Source organism: Schistocerca americana, chromosome 11 (genome assembly GCF_021461395.2).
Source record: "Schistocerca americana isolate TAMUIC-IGC-003095 chromosome 11, iqSchAmer2.1, whole genome shotgun sequence".
NCBI classification, from domain to species: Eukaryota; Metazoa; Arthropoda; class Insecta; order Orthoptera; family Acrididae; genus Schistocerca; species Schistocerca americana.
The window spans coordinates 43,830,511-43,850,737 of record NC_060129.1 but is presented as its reverse complement, the minus strand read 5'-3'; the positions used below and the strand labels follow the sequence as shown (position 1 = coordinate 43,850,737).

General features: G+C 36.0%; 1 protein-coding gene across 2 annotated transcripts in view; it reads right to left on the bottom strand.

Annotated features, from left to right (window-relative positions):
- The window catches only part of LOC124554199 (zinc finger protein 708-like), a 119,144-nt gene that overhangs the window by 36,090 nt on the left and 62,827 nt on the right, over positions 1-20,227 (bottom strand). For both annotated transcript variants that reach the window (XM_047128265.1, XM_047128266.1), the window contains exon 7: positions 5,993-6,030. In XM_047128265.1, coding sequence (XP_046984221.1) covers positions 5,993-6,030 — 38 coding nt within the window. The remainder of the gene's footprint in view (positions 1-5,992; positions 6,031-20,227) is intronic.

The following is a 20,227-nucleotide window of genomic DNA, read 5'->3' as shown; positions in this document are numbered from 1 at the left end:
AGCTGATGTGCTGAGCTGGCTAGCAGTTGGGAAGATGGTGTTTTGAGGACATGGTGAAGTCTACTCCTATCACATTAACTTGCAGCTGAAATATCTGAAGTCTAGCCCAATGAGTTTTAACATTTTTGTAACTTAGATTTTGATATAAAGCATACTTATAAAAAAACAATATCCAGACTCATCAATTGCAACTCAAAAATCATAACTGAAGGGCAAGAGGCATTATTTGTACAGCCCCAGTCTTCAGAAGCTGTTGCAGCTATTTCTTTATGTCTTATGTGTACTGCAAACATGAAGCTTATTTAGTGAAGCAATTATCAGTATTTTAAGCATAGCTGTGCAACAGCAACGGTTCCACGTAATAAGATTAAAAACAGCCGACCAGTTGCAATGGATAAAGTAATCTTTACCTAGGTTTCGACAGATTTAAATCTATCTTCTTCAGAAGGCGGCAGTATTACATTAATATGGAATGATATGTCATTGTCGTTTTTACAAATATCTGCATAGATCCATTAGTCCAAATAAAATATAGCCCTGAAAATAGGGTTCGTCAAGTAAATAAAAATTAGTGCATGGAAGTTCTCCATCCGCACGGATGGATATGTGTGTGTGTGCACGCGAGTGTATACCTGTCCTTTTTTCCCCCTAAGGTAAGTCTTTCCGCTCCCGGGATTGGAATGACTCCTTACCCTCTCCCTTAAAACCCACATCCTTTCGTCTTTCCCTCTCCTTCCCTCTTTCCTGATGAGGCAACAGTTTGTTGCGATAGCTTGAATTTCGTGTGTATGTTTGTGTTTGTTTGTGTGTCTATCGACCTGCCAGCACTTTCGTTCGGTAAGTCACAACATCTGTGTTTTTAGATATATTTTTCCCACGTGGAATGTTTCCCTCTATAATATTCATAACATTCTTTTTAGTATTATTCACTTAAAGCAGCAATAATAACTGTGCAAATCTGTAGGTTTTTCATCTTTAGATCTACATGGTACTGAATGAAAGTAAAAAAGAAACTTTTGAGGGAGAAATTCTCTAAAAATTTTTTTAGTGACTGTCAATATGCCTGAGTGTTACTTTGTTAAAGAGAAGTAAAAATCTTGTCTCCAGCGAGATTTCAGCTAACAGCTACTACAGTCTTCCCTTTGAAGGGTGAAGATTTTACCACTGAGCTAGCTGACAATGATCTCTCTTTGCCTCAGAGGCAGGCAAGGTGGACAGTTTGAAATGTAAAAGATGAGAGCAGTTGTAGTTTCAGGCTAGAACGAGTTGCCTGGACTCAAAACCAAATTCTGTAACTGTGTTACCGTTACTTAAGTGAGAACCAGTCAGAATATTTAATCATGATGATAAGAAAATAATAAGTAAAGATCACAGTGCTGTCAAATACATTCAGGGATATTGTCATGTTTTCAGCTAGTGGCAGGAAAAATGCTTCCATGAATAAACAGTATCTTGTGCATCTCTTATGTGCTTTTGAAAGATATGGAGCAGGTAGTCACCTAGTTAGCCAAATTAATAGGCCAGTGAATTACATTTGCATTTCGGTAACTAAGGGGCGAAGCTACATCCTACCTATGAATAGCTTTCATAAAATAAGAGTGGGGGAATTGTTTGGGTTGTCCAACTCTTCAAAAGCTGTTGTAATTATTTTTTCTCTCTTAGATGTACCAAAAACTTAAAATCTCATTTGATGGACATATTTCAACAGCAGTTAACTGTTGCACCATTATAACTCATACTTAATGTTTGAAAGGGAAAAATTTGCAAAACTATATGTTAACTGCATTGACACCCTATGACCCCACATACAAGTGCACCTCATTACAAATGCTACATAATGCAAATTCTTGTTGGAGCAAAATCCCTTTGGTTAAGAATTACTACTGTAAGAGTTAATATTGACAGCTGTTTTGGTGATAGATTATCATTGATGATAGATTATCAAAGTCCTTTGACAACAAATGAAATACTGAATTGAATTGACGGAACACTGAATCACATAAATCTAAACAAGGCATTTGGAGCAAATGACATTTCCTCAAAATTATTGAGATGCTCGGCAGAAAACACTACAATAAAACTATTCCACTGGGTACACAACATTTGTGGTACAGGAAAAATACTCTCAGATCGAGAAGAGTGTAATATCCAATGCTAAAGGTGGCAATTGCTGATAGATGAGACTATTATCGAACAATTGGTCTAATATGTCATAGTTGCAAAATACTGACACAAATTATTTACAGAAGTATCAAAGAAAAAAAGACTAATGGAAGCTGAGTTCAGGGAAGATCAGTTTCGATTCCAGACAAATGTCGGAACACATGACCCAAGACGGGCCCTCTCTCAGAAGGTATGTTTAACGATGGCAAACTTACATTTCTAGCATTCATTGATTTTGAGGAAAGATTTGACAATGTTGACTACAAGACACACTGAAATTCAGTAGGTAGCATGGATAAAATACAGGGACTGAAAGGTTATTTACCACTTCTATAAAAACCAGACTGTGATGGAAAGACATGAAGGGTTGTTGAGAAGGTAGGTAGAGAGTGTTGTCAATTCCTGACATTATTCAATTGTGCAGTGAGCAACCAGTCAAGGATACAAAGGAGAAATTTGCAAAGGAAATTTAAGTTAACAGAAAAGTAAATAAAAACACATAATATTGGAGAAGACAGTGTAATTCTGTCAGTAATAGCAAAAGCCTTACAGGAACAGTTGAACTGAATGGATAATGTCATGAAAAGAGGTTATAAATAACAACAGAAGTAAAATAAGGATAATGAAACGTATCTCAATTACACCAGATGATTCTGAGGGAATTAAGTTAGGAAATCAGGCATTAAAAGTAGTAGATGAGTTTTGTTATTGAGGCAGCAAAACAAGTGGAAGTGGCTGAAGTACAGGGAATAGAAAAAGCAGGGTGCATGAGCGAGAAAAACATTTCTGAAAATGAGGAACTAGTTTACATCGAATATAAATTTAAATGTTTGAAAGTATTTGCATCAAGGGTAACCTTGTATAGAACTGAAACGTAGGCTATAAACAGTTCAAACGAGAAGAAAATAGGTGCTTTTGACACGTGGTGCTTCAGAAGAATGCTGAAACTGCTGCAGGCAGGCAGGCAGGCAGGCAGGCAGGGAGGGAGGGAGGGAGGCAGGCAGGGAGGGAGGGAGGCAGGCAGGTTGGTAGTGGTAGCAAGTGACTGGTATACTTTGGACCCATGAAAGAGGGCAATGTGTTCTCCATGGCAATTAGTGTATTCTGGGTGTACAATTTCTGGTTGGGGACAGCCTTAATTGGCATTGTCACTGCATTTGACGCACAATGCACACAATGCCAGCACGTAACAATAGTTGGTGATACACTCAAAATGTTGGCATTTGCAACATTATTTTAAATGAAATAATAATACCTCTCCACCCGTGTTACTTCATAGGGCCTTGTTCCCGTGCTCCCTATTAAGGGAGTCATTGCTTTCCATCACTGAATTTTGCTAAGAAATTTTAAAAAAATTATACTTGATTCCTGCACAAGGGGGAAGGAATACGCAGGGCCCACCAGTAGGGAAAGGGAAGAGGAAGTATATTTTTCAAAACTTTTTATTGAGAGTTCTTAATTCTTTGTTGCAATCTTGGATGCTGTGCAGATTGCCCACATTCTCCCATGGCTTCAGCACATGATGCTGACTTTTTAAGGTTCTCATAGTAAGAACTTGTTCACCCTCATTGGCTGGTAGGGTGCCATGAGTGGGTCATGTGGTGCAGGCACACATGAGAATGAGTGAAGATGCTACTATCTCTTGCTTGCTGGTGGCTGGCCAGCTAACACATACCTCTTCTGCTCTCAAAAGCCACCCAAAACATTTTGGTCTCAGAGGCAACCTCTCTAGTCAGTGGTTTTCTTCCCCCTAGGTGGCCCTTTTATGGAATAAATCCTTCAGAGTTCTTTTTGGAAACTGGCCCACTTTTCACTTACTTAACCGCACCAATCTGGATACCCATTCCATGCCCAATCCTTCCAACGTATACATATCCAATGCCAAATGTTTCATGTGAAAATCTGTGATTTGACATTGCTGTGTGACACCTAAATATTGTATCTATAACCTAAAATGTCAATGTTTGGTCACTAATATTTACTGGACAATGTGATTAATTCTGATGATTGTGCTACAAGTATTTTCACGTGCACTGTTCCTCTCATGAGTCTGTCACTGCATGTTATGGTACAGTGAAGTTCGACAAACACCATGTCTAACTAATGCTTGACTTTGTTCTCTTCTGAGTACATTTATCAAGGTGGATGTACATGTCTCTTTACCTGCACTAAATGTGATCTGTGGAACTAGAACTGGCCATCCACAACATTTTATTGCAAATAAAGTGAGAGGAAAGACACTCAAATTTAGCTGTCATTTGCAATACATCACTCGGCACTACACTTTAGAGTATCAGTTTCTAGAACATCATTTCATTTCATCAAGCTCTGGAACATCATGATACATAAAACCAAATGCAACATCAAAAACAGGTGAGCAGTATGTCGAAACTTGATGCTCACGAAGCACTAATTCCACATATAAATGTAAGAGGGCTGTTTGTAAATTATTCTGTGATTGGCTATTTAAAGAAAAGAAAAAAATTAGATCATTTTTAATATAAAATTTGTACTTACCTGTTGACATTACTTCTCAACAGTCGCTACCAACACTCACATGTTTGTCATATATGACACAAGCTTCTTTATGCCTTCATCAAAGAATGGAGCTACCTGGTATTTCATTCCAGCCAGTTGTTGACAGCATTCCACAGTTCATCAACAATCACTGAGTGCTGTGCAGCCAGTTAGGCCTTCATCATTGAAAAGAGGTGTAAACTGCTTGGCGTAAAAGATGTGTAAACTGCTTGGTGTCTAGTCTGGACTATAGGGAGAATGTCGAAAAACCTCCAGACAAAAATGTGAGTTTTCCTTCATTTAATTTGCAGTATGGGGTCAAACATTGTTGGTTCCTTTATTAATGATCTGATGCTTTTGGAGAATTTTAAGTCTCTCACAGTATTCTCATGCATTATCCTCACAAAATTGGTTGTGAAAATTCGTTTACAATACTAAGTAACTGTGGACATCATTATAGAATTTGACAGCATCTTCCAGAATTTTTGGTCTTATTGAGAGAATGAATGTGCATCCACTATTTGGACTATTCCTTAGTTCCAGGATTTATGTACCTCATCCATGTCTCATGCCAATCATGATTTTGTTCAGAATAGCCTCTCTGCATGGCAGTATTGATAGAATGTCAAGGATGAACACATTGTTTCGATTTTGTGGACTTGCATAAAATTTATGATAAACTAACCTCTCTCTGACGTTAATAAGGTTTGCTTTTCAAATCTGAGTCATTTCATCAGGAAGTTCAGAAACTGTGCACTAACATATTGCACACAAAATTCCATCAACATGCTGCACAAGTTCATCACTCACATGTGAATGTCTTCCCTGACCATGATGATCATGCATATCTCTATGATCACCCTCGAAATTTCAGCACAAGTCCTTCACAGCACCATCACTTACAACCCCATCACCATATACAAAACATGACTGACCATGAATCTCAGCAGAAAGTAAACGACAAGACATACTTTTCAACTGGCAGATATGCAATAACACCATTCATTTCAACTCCTTATTGCTTACAGATTGATGAACAGAACAGAGAGCTGACAATGTGCTTTTCAAAGTATGCCTTTGCAACCTGCAAGTGCCATGAAGCTAGAAGTGTTTGTCTACTTCCCTTTGCCAATTAAGAGATTAATTTATGACCAACCTTCATGTTATGGATCATATTGCCTTGTAACATAGCTGCTTGTTGACATAGCAATAAGTAATTTAAATAATCTGTATTTCGCATCCGATTTCCCATGAGACAATAGAAATCAGTACTTCTCAAAAACAAACATATGGTGTATAATGACGTCCTTACCGTATACTGCCTGGTACGCTTCCTTCCGATGCTCCCTCCTGAAATATTTCATTATATTATTATGCAATGGATGAAAAATGTATGGCAGTAAAGAAATAATACAAACAGCACTCTACTACTATTTAGACTCAATTAATAAATATGAATTACACTGCCTACTTGTTATGTGCACTTAAATTATGTTGCAATTTTTAGAGGACACAGAATGCATGCAAAAAGTTTTTAAAAATTACTTCCATCACAGATACACACCAAAAATTTGAGTGGTACAGTACATCATCACATCCACAGAGAAAAAAGTGCTCGCAAACTGTATATTAGATTCATGTCTGCTCACATATGCCTAAAGACGAATTTTATTGTCAATCAATAATACATTCTCATGGAAAGCATCACACGTGGTAATTTAGAAGGACGTGCACACTATCACATTTATATTACCACACGAAATAGGAGGAGGCTACCAAACAACCACTGGTTTTCAGAATGAAGCTTTCACTCTGTAGCGGTGTGTGTGTGTGTGTGTGTGTGTGTGTGTGTGTGTGTGTGTGCACGTGAGTGTGCGCACGCACTGTTTTGAAACTTCTAGGCACAACTTGTACCAGACCATGGAACACAAGGGAAAAGTTTCAAGGCCCAGTCAAACATACTTTTTTTAATCTGCAGGTAGCTTCCAGCTTATGCTTGCTCATCTTCCTGAAAATGTAAACTATTGTTTCAAATTTGATACACATACAGGGTGACAATTATTGAGCTATATGAAAAAACGTGAATTAGTTACCAACAATGGCATGCAGACACCTTCTTCAACATGTAAACGTCATTACAGATATTCGGATTTAGGTTATGACATGTTCAATATCTCTGCCATCCTTGGCGATGCTGTGGCGCAGACGAATTGCAAAATATTGCATGACCCACTGAAGTGTTGGAACATCAGTGCTGTTAATGACCTCCAGAATGGTAGTTTTAAGCTCAGCAATTGTTTTGGGATAATTGCTTAGTGGCATTTTCTCAGAATCAAATTGGGGTAACAAACCAAATAAATCTTAACCACAATATTAGTCTGTAAAGAGCCAGTAGTGACCACAGATCCATTGTACCAAATTTACCAGAAAATAGCCTTTCAAATTGATTCAAGCAATATGTCTCAACAACATATCAAAATCCACATCTGCACTGCACAAAATTCTTAATAGCCATGGCATGGAAACCACTGAAATCCATGCTGAAAAAGGTATCCTCTTCTACTGATCAGGTGCTCATAGCTCTTAAGATAAGCATTTCAGAGCCCATGTTTCTGGACTCTTTTTCTTGTTTTGGTGCAAGGAACCTGTTCTCAGAATCTGTGTAGGAAATTTAGTTACACATAGTACATCAGCATTATTGTACATTATCACAAAAAAGAAGAGGGAGAAGAAGAAAATTGAGAAAAAACTGAATGCAAGGCTATAGATGAAGTGAGAAAGAAATTAAGCTTGTCAACAGCAAGCATTGTAAGTAAACAGAATAAGTTTGTTTCTAAAGAAGATACACAGCACGTTTGTCATCCGGATATTTTCATTGCAATACAGATACAGAAATGAACAGATGTAAGAAACCCAAAGAAATGCAGTTTCTCTGCAATGTGCAGCTGGAGAGAATAGCTCTCTTACATGAAAATGCAGCTAGCTCCTGATTACTTGGGTGCAGAGTATTTATGCAAAAGTTTTGAAAAGGTAACATACAAAGCCTGAATTATTCTTTTTTAATTAGAATGAATATTTTCCAACAGAATACTGATTTCCAGTTGTGAGCAAGTGGACCACAAAAAATTTCCACAAACTGTCCAATAGTAATGGTTGTGAGCCAGGATTCTATCAATTAAGTGATACAGATCTAGTGAACAAAGTGAGTTTGGTATGAAGTGAGTGAAGGTGAGCCTTCTGAAGACATGCTGAGAGTTAAGGGAAGAGATTTTTTTGGCTATACCTATGTTTTCACACTATGGAAAATGAGAACCATAAACAGGAAAAAGTGAACAAAACCATGGAATGTAGACTATTTCTCACAAGTGAATTGAAAGCCAGTGACAGAGTACACAGTGTGTTTGAAGAGTAACTTTGTGGATTAGTTGTCCATTTTCAGTGAGAAATGCTTCAGTTAAAAGTTTAATGTGACAAATGTCATGCTTTGTAAATGTAGTGAATAGTAGTTTGTAGTATAGTCATAAGCATTTTGGTCCCCATTAATCCAGATTATTGGAAGCTTGCTGTAATTAGAAAATATCCTAGAATACCCTACAAAAGTCTGTCACTGGATTTGGGGTTAATCCTTTACAGTAGAGGAGACACTGTTCATTTTTTTTTTTTTTTAAGGCTAAGCAATCTCTGGAGTTCGTCAATATTAACAATATAACTGATGTAGAATGCACATTTATAAGTTTGAAACCAAAACAAAGTCCCATATTAATTCAACAGCAGTTAGTCTATTTCAACAATTCTAGACTTATGCAATGCTGTGCAGCAAATAACTTACTAACACATGGCAGACATATTATTTAAGATTGGAAACAAAAACCTGTCACTGAAATGTCTCGATCCCACATCAATATGAAAATATGAACGATAAAGCAATGCACTTCCCACACCAACCAGACATTCTATAAATATGTAACAGCATTGTTTGGACAGTTGAGACTGCACTCACTACAGATAAGCGCTGTGAATGGACATCAGCAATGTTTCAGCAAAAACCATAATGAAGAAAGCTGCCAAGAGTTGTATTTAGGAAAAACTGTGGATTTAATTAGTTTGTATGAGGAAAGACCACTATTATGGAGTGTACAGCTATTGGACTACGTGAACTGAGATAAGAAGCGAAGTTTTTGGCTCAAATTTTTACACTGTATAACACCTCCACAGAAGTACCAGAATATCAACAATCTAAAGAAACAGAAGAAGTAGTTCTATAACACAGAAACAAGTGAAGTTATGTTCAAAAGAAATTATTTTGGAAGTCTGAAAAATGACATTTACCTTCAAGTAATATAGCTGTATCTACAACTTTATATAACATGGCGGAATTTGTTGATTATATAGGGTGCTGAAGAACAGACATTCAGGAATTTATGAGTGGTTTCCTAAGTATATGCAAGAAAAAAATTCAAATAAATGTGTGTCTGGACATGCTTTATTTATCTGACATCCACCTGATTTGGCCTTTGAAGAAGTATGGGTATTTGATGAAATCTTATGCAAATTTATTTCATCATAATTGTCACTTTACCACATATTAAGAGTGTAAACACACCTGATGCAAGAAATATTAGTGACAAAGGCAGTCTGCATTTAACACGAATGGATTTATACAGAATTTAGAAATATTTCTTCCATCTCCATAGCTGCCATTCTCATAAAATTTCAATACTGATGTGGATCTTTGATCAAAAGCACTGCAATGCTCCAAAATCATTTTGCTGCTTAATTCACTCTTACCCAACATAACACACAGTCTTTTACGTATTTTCTTTGGCACTGAAAGTATAAAAATGCAGCTGCAGACTCGCATCTTCCATAAGAACCTCTTCCTTCACATGTAGAACTACAATGGAAAAATCTCACAGAGGGAGATCTCTGAGCCCTCACAGACACTCACTCTCCTGTGCATAAATGCTTCTGACATCTGCTCTTGCAAAATTCTCAGGCATTTACACAAAGTACTTGCAAGTGACTATTAGACAAAAATTACCAACGAAAATTTACCCCTACTGTAAATAATTCTGTAAGTACTAACTGTGAGCACCAAACATGTGTGTATCCCAGTCTTCCATTATTTTCACTGACCAATCTTTGTTTCATTAAATACATCTACAATTAAAGAAGTCTGGAAATGCTTGTAATATTTCTCGCTGTTTTTAGTTGTTGCACAATCTGCCACCTTGTTAGATAAAAAGTAGTGTCTACCCAACATAAGTTTTTATTTTGTATTCCTGATTCTCGCTATTTTTAATTATTTATTTTGCCACAAGTACACCACCTGTTCACACAGTATCCTCCTGAACACATTTAAAAAATGCTTTCACTTAATTAACCACTATTTGTCATGTTCCTATTACCCTGTACTCAACTTCTCTTACAATGGTATCTATTGCTGATTGAATAAGTACCAGTGTTGCACAAGTGCTTTCTACATCAGTCCATATCAGCCTCATTCTACATGTTTCTGGGCTTATTGCTTGATTTAATCAAGTGTAAATCCCCTTCCCTGCATAAATTCTCAAAATCAGTTATGATTCCCTGCCCAAAGCCTCCTTTTCTCCAGCTTTGTGCACATTATATGACATAAAATATACTTTTAAATAACTGATGTCATAAGATGCATAAAACATCAATATTTCTACAACTGCTGGTTACACTTGGCAACACTGTATTACATTAACACTTAGCAAATCACTTCTGTCTTGTATTAGTTTCACTGCAGTAATGAATGTATCAACTTGCTTATGGAAGAGACCACACAGCATGAGGGAAGAAGAGAGAGGTAGCCTCCCAGAACTGACTGGATATGGTGAAACATGTTGCTCATAGTACGAAATGAGAGGTTACTGCATGGCTACCGGAAAAATGTATGTTACTGAAGGAATAATTCAGCTGAAAGTAGAAGAAAGTATTGAAAAACTAGTTTATAAAGGAAACAATCTTTAGTAACTGCATACTTAATGTTGAAAAAGTAGTCCATATTTTGAGACATGGTAGAATGGACTAAAACACACCAAAAATGACCAGTAAACATGAACTCTTCAATGTATACCTTAAGAGCTATGAGCACTTTTTCACCTTGCAGATGTGAAACACACATCTTCTCGTAAATTCTATGATCAGTCAAATTTTAATCATACTGATACAGAAAAACATGGACCACAGTATAATTAATGAGAAACATCACAGAATAAAATGCCTCAATTAGTTAATATAGCAACACCTTTGAGGATTTGACAAATTATCAAATTTCTTTAAGGCAATTTAGACTAAATAAGTTGTGGAAGTGAAATTCAATCCCAACAATTTTAGACCAGTTGAACAATTAGACAGCAGATTAACAAAACTTATCTGTTTGAAGCAACTGAATCACCCATTGCTCTTTGGCTGGTTTCACCTATCACTGCTACTACTCCCCACATTCATCCAGGCATTCACCCCAATAATGTGTGTCTTCCACTCCAGCAGATTTTTAGCAGTGCAATATGTCCCACGGATGTACTTGCCAAGCTGGACGAATCTCTGTGATCATAGGTTCTCAGGACAATAATAATAATAATAATAATAATAATAATAATAATAATAATAATAATAATAATAATAATAGCAATAATATAGTTGCACATTTTCCTATATCAACATCGGCGTTCTGTATTTTCTGTACAGCTCTCCATCCTCATTATGTTCGTTGACTATGTTATAAGACTTTTTGAGAAGTTGCTTTTATTTAGTACAATCATTTCTCATTTTGTTTCAACACACTATTGATTCCTTGCTACTTCCACTTCAAAAGTCTGAATTCATAATACAAAATCACAGCTGAGAGTGTTGATTCTGAGAACAGTTAAGTAGTCAATGAAATTCTGAATACTGACTCACATTGGCACCCCAATGTAGTGTTCAGCTATGTTATAAAGCAACATCAGTTTCACATATGACTCCTCACCAGTAACTTCTATCTAATAGAAAATGAATCTAGGATTATGAAGTAGAACCGGTCAGCAGATGTGGTTAAATTGTCCACCAGCACACAAGTTGGAGCTCCTACACACTGACTGGTTGATTAAAACATTGAGCAGTTTTACTTAGTCACTCCAGATTTCTTTTTCACTAAATGAAATTTATTTGGAACAATTCATACACAAAGCTGATACCAAAATAAGTCATATATTTTAAAAATCATACAACTGGGAAGATATAAAATACTAAAACTGCATTTAAAATTACATTGTTCTAATGTTCTTGTAGTGTGCTGAATACATATCACCTGAAATGTTATACTCCTCTTAGCAATAAAATGCTTCAATGGGATAGGAAGTACTTGGATAACTGTGTATTGCTTTCCACAATATTTGAATTAAGTGCAGGGAATCAAAAATAGTGTATGGCAAATTTTATTTTATTTATACTAATTAAAAAAATTGGTGTAGCAGCATTTGTAATTTATAAATGTTTTATGTCTATGATGATTTTTGGTAATTAAGAATTATTTGACAATATAAAAACTCAAAGAGAATGCATTACAGCACTATAAATTATCTATAATTACTACTGTTCAACCAAAAAACCACAATTTCATTTAAAAAATAAAATTTGACACCCATGTCTAGGTGGTTAATACAGACATGATGACAATGTCTGCTATTTTATGCAGACATAGTGACTATTTGTCAAAGTAAAAATAGATTTGAGACCTGAGTTTCTCCCAGCATACACAATGTTCAGGTAACGTATAGTAATGCAGCAGGGTGATGTCGAAAACAACCAATATTTTGATATGAGCACATCCTGAAAGTTTCAAAGCAAAACTGCAGCAAGTGAGAGCTGTGAATCTTGGTTTTCAGAGAAACTCTGGAGACACACACACACACACACACACACACACACACACACACACACACACTGTGAACACCAGTGCCATCGCAAACCACAGATGATCAATATCATAAGTTAATGATGGTGAAACTAATAATCAATGGGCGAGGTAGCGTAAACTCTGGCCCTCTGTTTTTTTGACAAAGGAGGGAGCAGATTCCATGCAGAATTTAAATAAAAACCACAATCGCCATTTATCTTTATTTACTCTAGTAAGTTTTGATGTGCGCTCTCTCTTCACTCATGTTCTTCTGTCAGATTCATTACAGATGACTGAGGTTACGTTTGGTGCTGAATTAACACACCTTTTTTTACATGAATTGACTTCCTCTTACTCTTTATTTAATGACCAGTACTGTGAGCAGACAGATGGAGTTGTGATGGCAAGCCTATTCTCACTTATTATTACCAATTTGTTTATGCAATATTTCGAGAAACAGACTTTGGAGACTGCAGATTTCAAAAACTTTTTTTCTTATTGGGTATGCAGACAATACTTCTGTTGTTTGGCTTCACAGAAGTGGGAATTTGAACGACGTTTTTGAAAACCTGAATTTAATCCACCCGAATGTCTGTCTCATGAAGGAGGTGGAAAAGGATTGCTGTCTTCCCTTCCTTGATTCGCTGGTCAGGAGGAAGGTGCATGGTATGTTGGGGACATTTTGTTTATAGGAAGCATATTCACACTGACTTGTATCTAAAGGCTGATAGTTGTCACCATCTGGCTCAACGCAAAGGGGTAGTTCGTAAATTGGTTCACAGTGCCCATGTTATATCTGACCCTGAGATTTAGCTCATCTCAAAGTCACCTTTTGGATGAGATGTGAGTTGCACTACTGACAAAGTGTATTGTGTGAGTGATGATAATACAGGGTGATTCAAAAAGAATACCACAACTTTAGGAATTTAAAACTCTGCAACGACAAAAAGGCAGAGCTAAGCACTATCTGTCGGCGAATTAAGGGAGCTATAAACTATCATTTAGTTGTACATTTGTTTGCTTGAGGTGCTGTTGACTAGGCGTCAGCGTCAGTTGATGCTAAGATGGCGACCGCTCAACAGAAAGCTTTTTGTGTTATTGAGTACCGCAGAAGTGAATCGATGACAGTTATGGGGGTATGTTAAGGATATGGTGTTTCGGCCACCTCTCCCAGCCACCATTGATGATTTGAAACGAGAAATAACAGCAGCTATCCAAACTGTTACACCTGATATGCTACAGAGAGTGTGGAACGAGTTGGAGTATCGGGTTGATATTGCTCGTGTGTCTGGAGGGGGCCATATTGAACATCTCTGAACTTGTTTTTGAGTGAAAAAAAACCTTTTTAAATACTCTTTGTAATGATGTATAACACAAGGTTATATTATGTTTCTTTCATTAAATACACATTTTTAAAGTTGTGGTATTCTTTTTGAATCACCCTGTATTATGGTGGCCCTATAGCCTATGGCCTTTTTGCCTTATGCAGGGAGCATTTCCTACAGAATTCGTTGTATTGTGTGAAAATAAGATGTGAAGTATGTTTTTGATCTCCATCTAAGACCAGGGCCATAAGGGTTGGTTCTGGTTGTATAAGGTGAGTGTCTTCATTATTCCTTGCAGTTGTAGCATTTCATATATTGGTCAGATTATCAGTACTACGGAGGACCAATATACTGAGCATAAGTGGCGCATACCCTTTAAAAAGCCAAGCAAATCTGCCACTGCAGAACACTGTCTTGGCTCTGGTCATCCTATTGGATATTACAAAACAGAGTTTCTAGCATGCAATCGAGTCATTGGGAGAGTGTTATTAGGGAAGCTGTTGGAATTAAATTAGCAAGTAACCTTATAAATAGAGATAGATGATTTGTTTAAATTCTGCATGGAATCTTGCTCTCTCCCTTCACAAAAAGAAAAAACAAGTTTATGCAAACAGACCCACTGATTGTTAATTTCACTCAATAACATCTGACACTGGTCATCTTTGGTTTGTAATGGTGCCAGTGTTTACAGTGTGTGTGTGTGTGTGTGTGTGTGTGTGTGTGTGTGTGTGTGTGTGTGTGTTTGCTTTCTGGGGTTTTGATTTGAAAATGCAGATTGTGCCCCTGTTGAAATATCAGTGGTTGTCAATGACATCACCTGCCTACATTCCTGTTAGTTATTATGATAAAAATGGATTATTAATATCCTATGCATATCAAATGGTATCTTAAGTGATACATATACTTCATCATATGTATGTGATTCAAGGTAGCATTTCTAACCCAGGGCTATGGAAGCCAGTTGTTTGATATTCCCTCACTCCCCATTCAATGGGACAAATTCAGAGGTTTCAGTTTAATTGTGATGAGAGCTCTGTTCTCATAAAACAACCCCATGAGCAACACCAATGTCAAGTAGTAACAGTGAAGTAGTGTAGTTTGATCTACACCTATTCCACTAAATACGAGTTCTATAATTGTCAGACAATTTATGTGAATATTATTTGTTACATGGTGATATCAATTAGCAGAGACCAGGAAAAATATAAAAGATGAACTATTTAATATGCCTGAAAAAGATGATTTTCATTCAGCAGCTATTGCATGCAGGTGCTGGACAATTATTTGGCTTCCAAATTTCCAACCAGCTTTCTCAAATTAATACCTGCAACTCAAACATGTGCAATGTGTCTTCCTTGTTGAAGCACACTCTGTACAATCATAATCAAGGTGTGACTACAAAGAAATCTCTCAGATCTCCATGAAATATGGTATTTCAGTTGATCTTTGGCAACCTGTTTAGCATATTTATTGGTTTGGATCACCATAAAATCTGACTGTACAGACATGGTAATTTTCCCACATCAAAGATCATACTGACTTGGTAAACTTGTTATACTAGTCCATTATTCAGAAAACTAACTAACTAACTAACTCTCTCTCTCTCTCTCTCTCTCTCTCTCTCTCTCTCTCTCTCTCTCTCTCTCTCTCTCTCTCTCTACCACAATGCATTAAAAAAACCTTCACAATTCAGAAGCATCTTAGTAGGCTGTTCATTGTGGAAAGTATTGCATCATTTGTAGCAAAACTAGTCCAGCTTAATACAGTATCTGAGCTTTCATCCTGAACAAAATATGCTGATTATATGTCACAACGGATTACTTACGTTGAAGACACCCAAAGTCTGAGAAGTTGTCCCTAAATGATTAATTTTTGCTTTCTAAGGAATGAAATAAATTTATACATGGTGTTTTTAATGTGGAAATGTCTGCTGCTGGTTGCTTGAAAAATGGGCATAATATCAAAAGTAGAGTATAATCTCTTTAGCTAATCTTGAAACAGACAAAAATTTTCTGCATTTTCAGACCAACTACCTGATTGACCTGCACACACTGTTTTTCCTAGTGAAGCTACAGAGAAGCCTACAACCTGTAAACTTTCTTTTTGGTTTCAAAAGATGTTATTATGGTGGGTATCCTCCATTGGAAGAAAAAAGTTGGTAACCACTTTCATTAAAAATCAAATATATCTTGTTACATATACAAACTGCTGCCATCTGAATTACTGGAAGTAGCACTTACCTGCGGCAGCATATGGATGTTCTCTAAAATCCAGGAAGGAAGAAAACAAAGGAGCTTAAGATCAAAAAGTTGGCACTGTAGTAACTATTGCTTCTCAGCACCAGTTCAATAGTTGTGGGAGTTCTGTCTTTGTTGGGGCTGGCAGTCATATGAGGAAAACACTCTGTTACAGTTAGCCTGACACACTGATATGTTGTTTGGACACATCTCTGTCTCAACAAAGCAATTACATGGATATGCTAGGAGGTAGATGTAGCTAAAATAATTCCAAAGATTATATTTGTTTTGGACTATTGCCAATAAATAACTATAAAGGATACAAAATATTTGACATCAACAGAAAGTTCTCTCAACAACAAAATGTCAGAAGCATCTCCCAATGCACAGTTTCCTGCAACTGAGCTGCTAGTTCCATTTCAAAAGGAGCAGAAAGTGATTGCATTAGGTGCAGAGTCGACATACATTTTTCATATCAAATGCCACTCAACATAGGGGGAAAATACAAAGTACTTGAAAAAACATTGTTTAATGGTATCAGGGATTCATCTTATGGAGCAGAATCAGTTTTCACGTTTTTAACAACCATTTTTTTCTGTGGAAGGTTCAGAGAGAGCTTCGGTTGGCTATTTTTGATTGCTTTGTTCACCACATTTGCACGTGACACATTACATTCCCTCCTTTTCTTGACTAAATGCTAAATATTTGCTTAAGTCAAGGTTTTTTTTTTTTTAATTTTCAGAACTTTACCATGAACATATCAAAGGCTTGTTATTTTAATGGAATGTGAGACATAAAAATTGATCTGTTAAAGTTCTTCCAAAGGAAGCTGTAACAAGTTTCTACTGACATGGGAATGGAGGTGGGGGGAGGGGATGGAACAAAGAACAAAAGCTGACTTTACTATTAACCATATTTCTAAATATTTCCAAGACTTGGATGTGTGTCCACATCCAAATATCTGTCGGCAACAGTCTCAAAAATTATACCTTGCCACTTTGTATTTCATCTCATTAATATGGAACACCAGAACATGGGAAACACAATTTTATATTATGGTTGATTTTTATAACATTATTTGCCAACTTTGGGGCTATTTTGCCAATTTTAGGGCTACTTTTTTAGAATTTTCATATAATTCCTGTAGGCAAAGTGAAATGTTCAGTACCATAAAAAAAAAAGTTGTTTGCTCAAAAGTATTGATTTTTTCAATTTAACACACTTTAGTGCATCCTCTACAAGCTACAATTGATAACAAATCTGTCATTAAAGCAGTGGACATCTTGCCTAGAAGAAGGTACTTCTTGTTGTTTATAGAGAAATAACATAGGCTGACAAGAGACCTCTTGTCATTAATGCACTTGGCTAACATGCATCACCTTGAAAACTAATCTCTCATGAATGTCAGCAGCAAATGAGGCAACTATTTGTGGTCTCTTTCATCAGAAGAAAGTTTCCTGATAACAATAATGTCTGCCCTAAATACAGGTACATATTCCTTCATAGGTTTACAAGCCAACAATATTGCTGATATTCAAACTCTAGCTCTGTATATTTCTTTTTAATAGTTACTTATTATTAATGGTTATTTATTTTAAACATTTACCATACTGCATTTCACATTTGTAAACAAGTGTTGGTAACCATGCAAATGAATGCAAATCAATTAGTGCAGCAACACAACTAGCTATGTTTGTTTCTGACCTGTTGAGTGATTAGTTAAAATTAAAAGTCATTACAAAGTATTGCTTGTCTACCTATGATTGACTGATGTCTGTCTAATAGAAATGATCAAAGACTGAGTTTTAAATATATTAAATAAGACAGGTTTTGATAACTACAATATCAATGATGGAAGATATGTGTGCAGATTATTTTTGAGAAAGATCTTTAAGCATGACGAATGATGTGAATATGAAGAATCAGTTAATCTTTCAAAAACTTCTTTGTTAAAAATCATTTCAAATGTGGATAACTCTCCAAAAATGAATGTGGGAAAAACCTAGCTGTAACTAATAATTGTACTGATTGTAGACAGTTCTAATGTTGAGAACTATCATAACCTTCTAGAGAATTTTCTAGAAACTGGCTGCAGATGTAAAGAAAATGGTTGTTACTTATTCAAGCTAATGACTTTTAGGAAGTGTGCTATTAATGCACAAAAACTGGTAGTTGACAAGATAATACTAATACACTAAATGAAGTGACTTAAGGTCAACTTCGCAGTCTGATCAGAGATTCTACATCAACATTTAGTTAGGAAAAAAAAAAGAAAAAAAAAACAGAAAAAAGAAAAAAAAAACAGGAAAGTTAAAATGTAGTATGGTCTCTAAAACCACCTACATGGTCACCAGATCAAAATTAAAAGTTCGAAACATCTTAGTAAAGTGTGTAACACTACAGGATTGATTGATTGGAAAAGTACATGAAAAAGCAAGGAAACTAAAAAATACTGGAATATCTTTTTCTGACACTAAATTTCTACATAATTTCTGAACAATTGCACAGAAAGCATGCTATTATATTCCCTGTCAGAAGCAACACAGTATTCTACACATGTTTAAAACTACTACCTTCAAATGGCATATGAAACTTACATAGCATCTTTTATAGGTGACATGTTACAAAAACCTGTACATTCAAACACATTTGGAGGGAACTTTGCCCTGATATATTAGTTATGAAACCCTGACCAGTTTTATGTGCTTTATGCCAGAAACATTTTACATCCGAGGCAGAAATAACCTTTGTTTATGAACAAACAACATTGTAAATGACTGAAAAATTGAGATGCCACCTACAGATTGTTTCTGGGGAGAGAATTTATTATACTACCACCATAAATAAAACTAGAGAAAACTTTGCAAATGGTGATAAAACTTACTTGCAGTACAATTTCAATATGACACAAGTGCACATACCAAACAACCGTTTGTAACCAAACCCTATTTATTTTAATGTCAGTAAAAATGTTGGTATTTTGGGTGTTAAGTGTGAAATCCCAAATAAACTATCTCATTACTGAGAGTGGCATTACAACTAAGGAACTTTTTCATCATCATTTAGAAAAAAAAAACATTTATGAGGAAAAAATGTTTATTCACCTTGAGAATTATGTTGGGCTAAACAAAACAATATATTGATGGGGTACTTGGCATGGCAGATTTATCAAAAGAAAAACAAGGAAACTATTGTGTCATTCATGCCAGTAGGAACACAAAATTTGCTTTTGATTGGGCTAACAAAAGTTCAAAGTAACTTATGTCTCCTCTTTGTCGGACTTTGTTGACTGCATCAAAAAACAATAACAACAACTGATGTTAATTCTGCTGTGATGGTTGGAAATGAACAAAATGAAGTTCTTGTGAAAACACATGAGTGGTTACATTTTTTCACTATCATGGTACCAAGAAAGTGTCCCATTATAACTCAGTACAACCACTTTGAGTTCAATGCAGTGAACAAAAGTGAAGTATATAGCAAAATCAACACTGCAGGGCATGTGTTTTTGCAACGGTAATTCCCATCAGAAGATCCACCTCCCAGATTTCCCAATGAAGTGACTCCGGAAGAAACGACAATGATACATCGGGACTACCTCTTCGAAAACATCAGACCATACTGCAAAGACAAATTCAAAGACATTTTGTGTCCTCAAGTTGACGTTTACATTGTTACTGAAACCTGTTACTGATTCTGACCCTGATAATTCCCAAGATGTCTCTGGACCCTCAAATGGTCAATTTAAGGTGTCAAGCTGAAGAGTTGTGAAACATTTTTATACTGTTTGAAAGAGGACACTTAGAGCTGCATTTTGGCATAAAATTGTTTTCTTAACTGTAAAATATGGAGGTTTTGTTTTACTTTGAACTTTTGAAAGCATTTTCTACAAAATGACCATTTTCATTTAACAAACTTTAAATGTCTGTAAGCAAAACAAAAAGAAATTAAGGTATGACTGTTACACCAAATTATTCACAATTTAATGCTTAATCTGACAACATAAATAACTCAAAATTGAAAATCTCCAAGAAGAGGTCCCTTTTTGTCTTCGACCTCACATGTTGGGAGTACAGTCT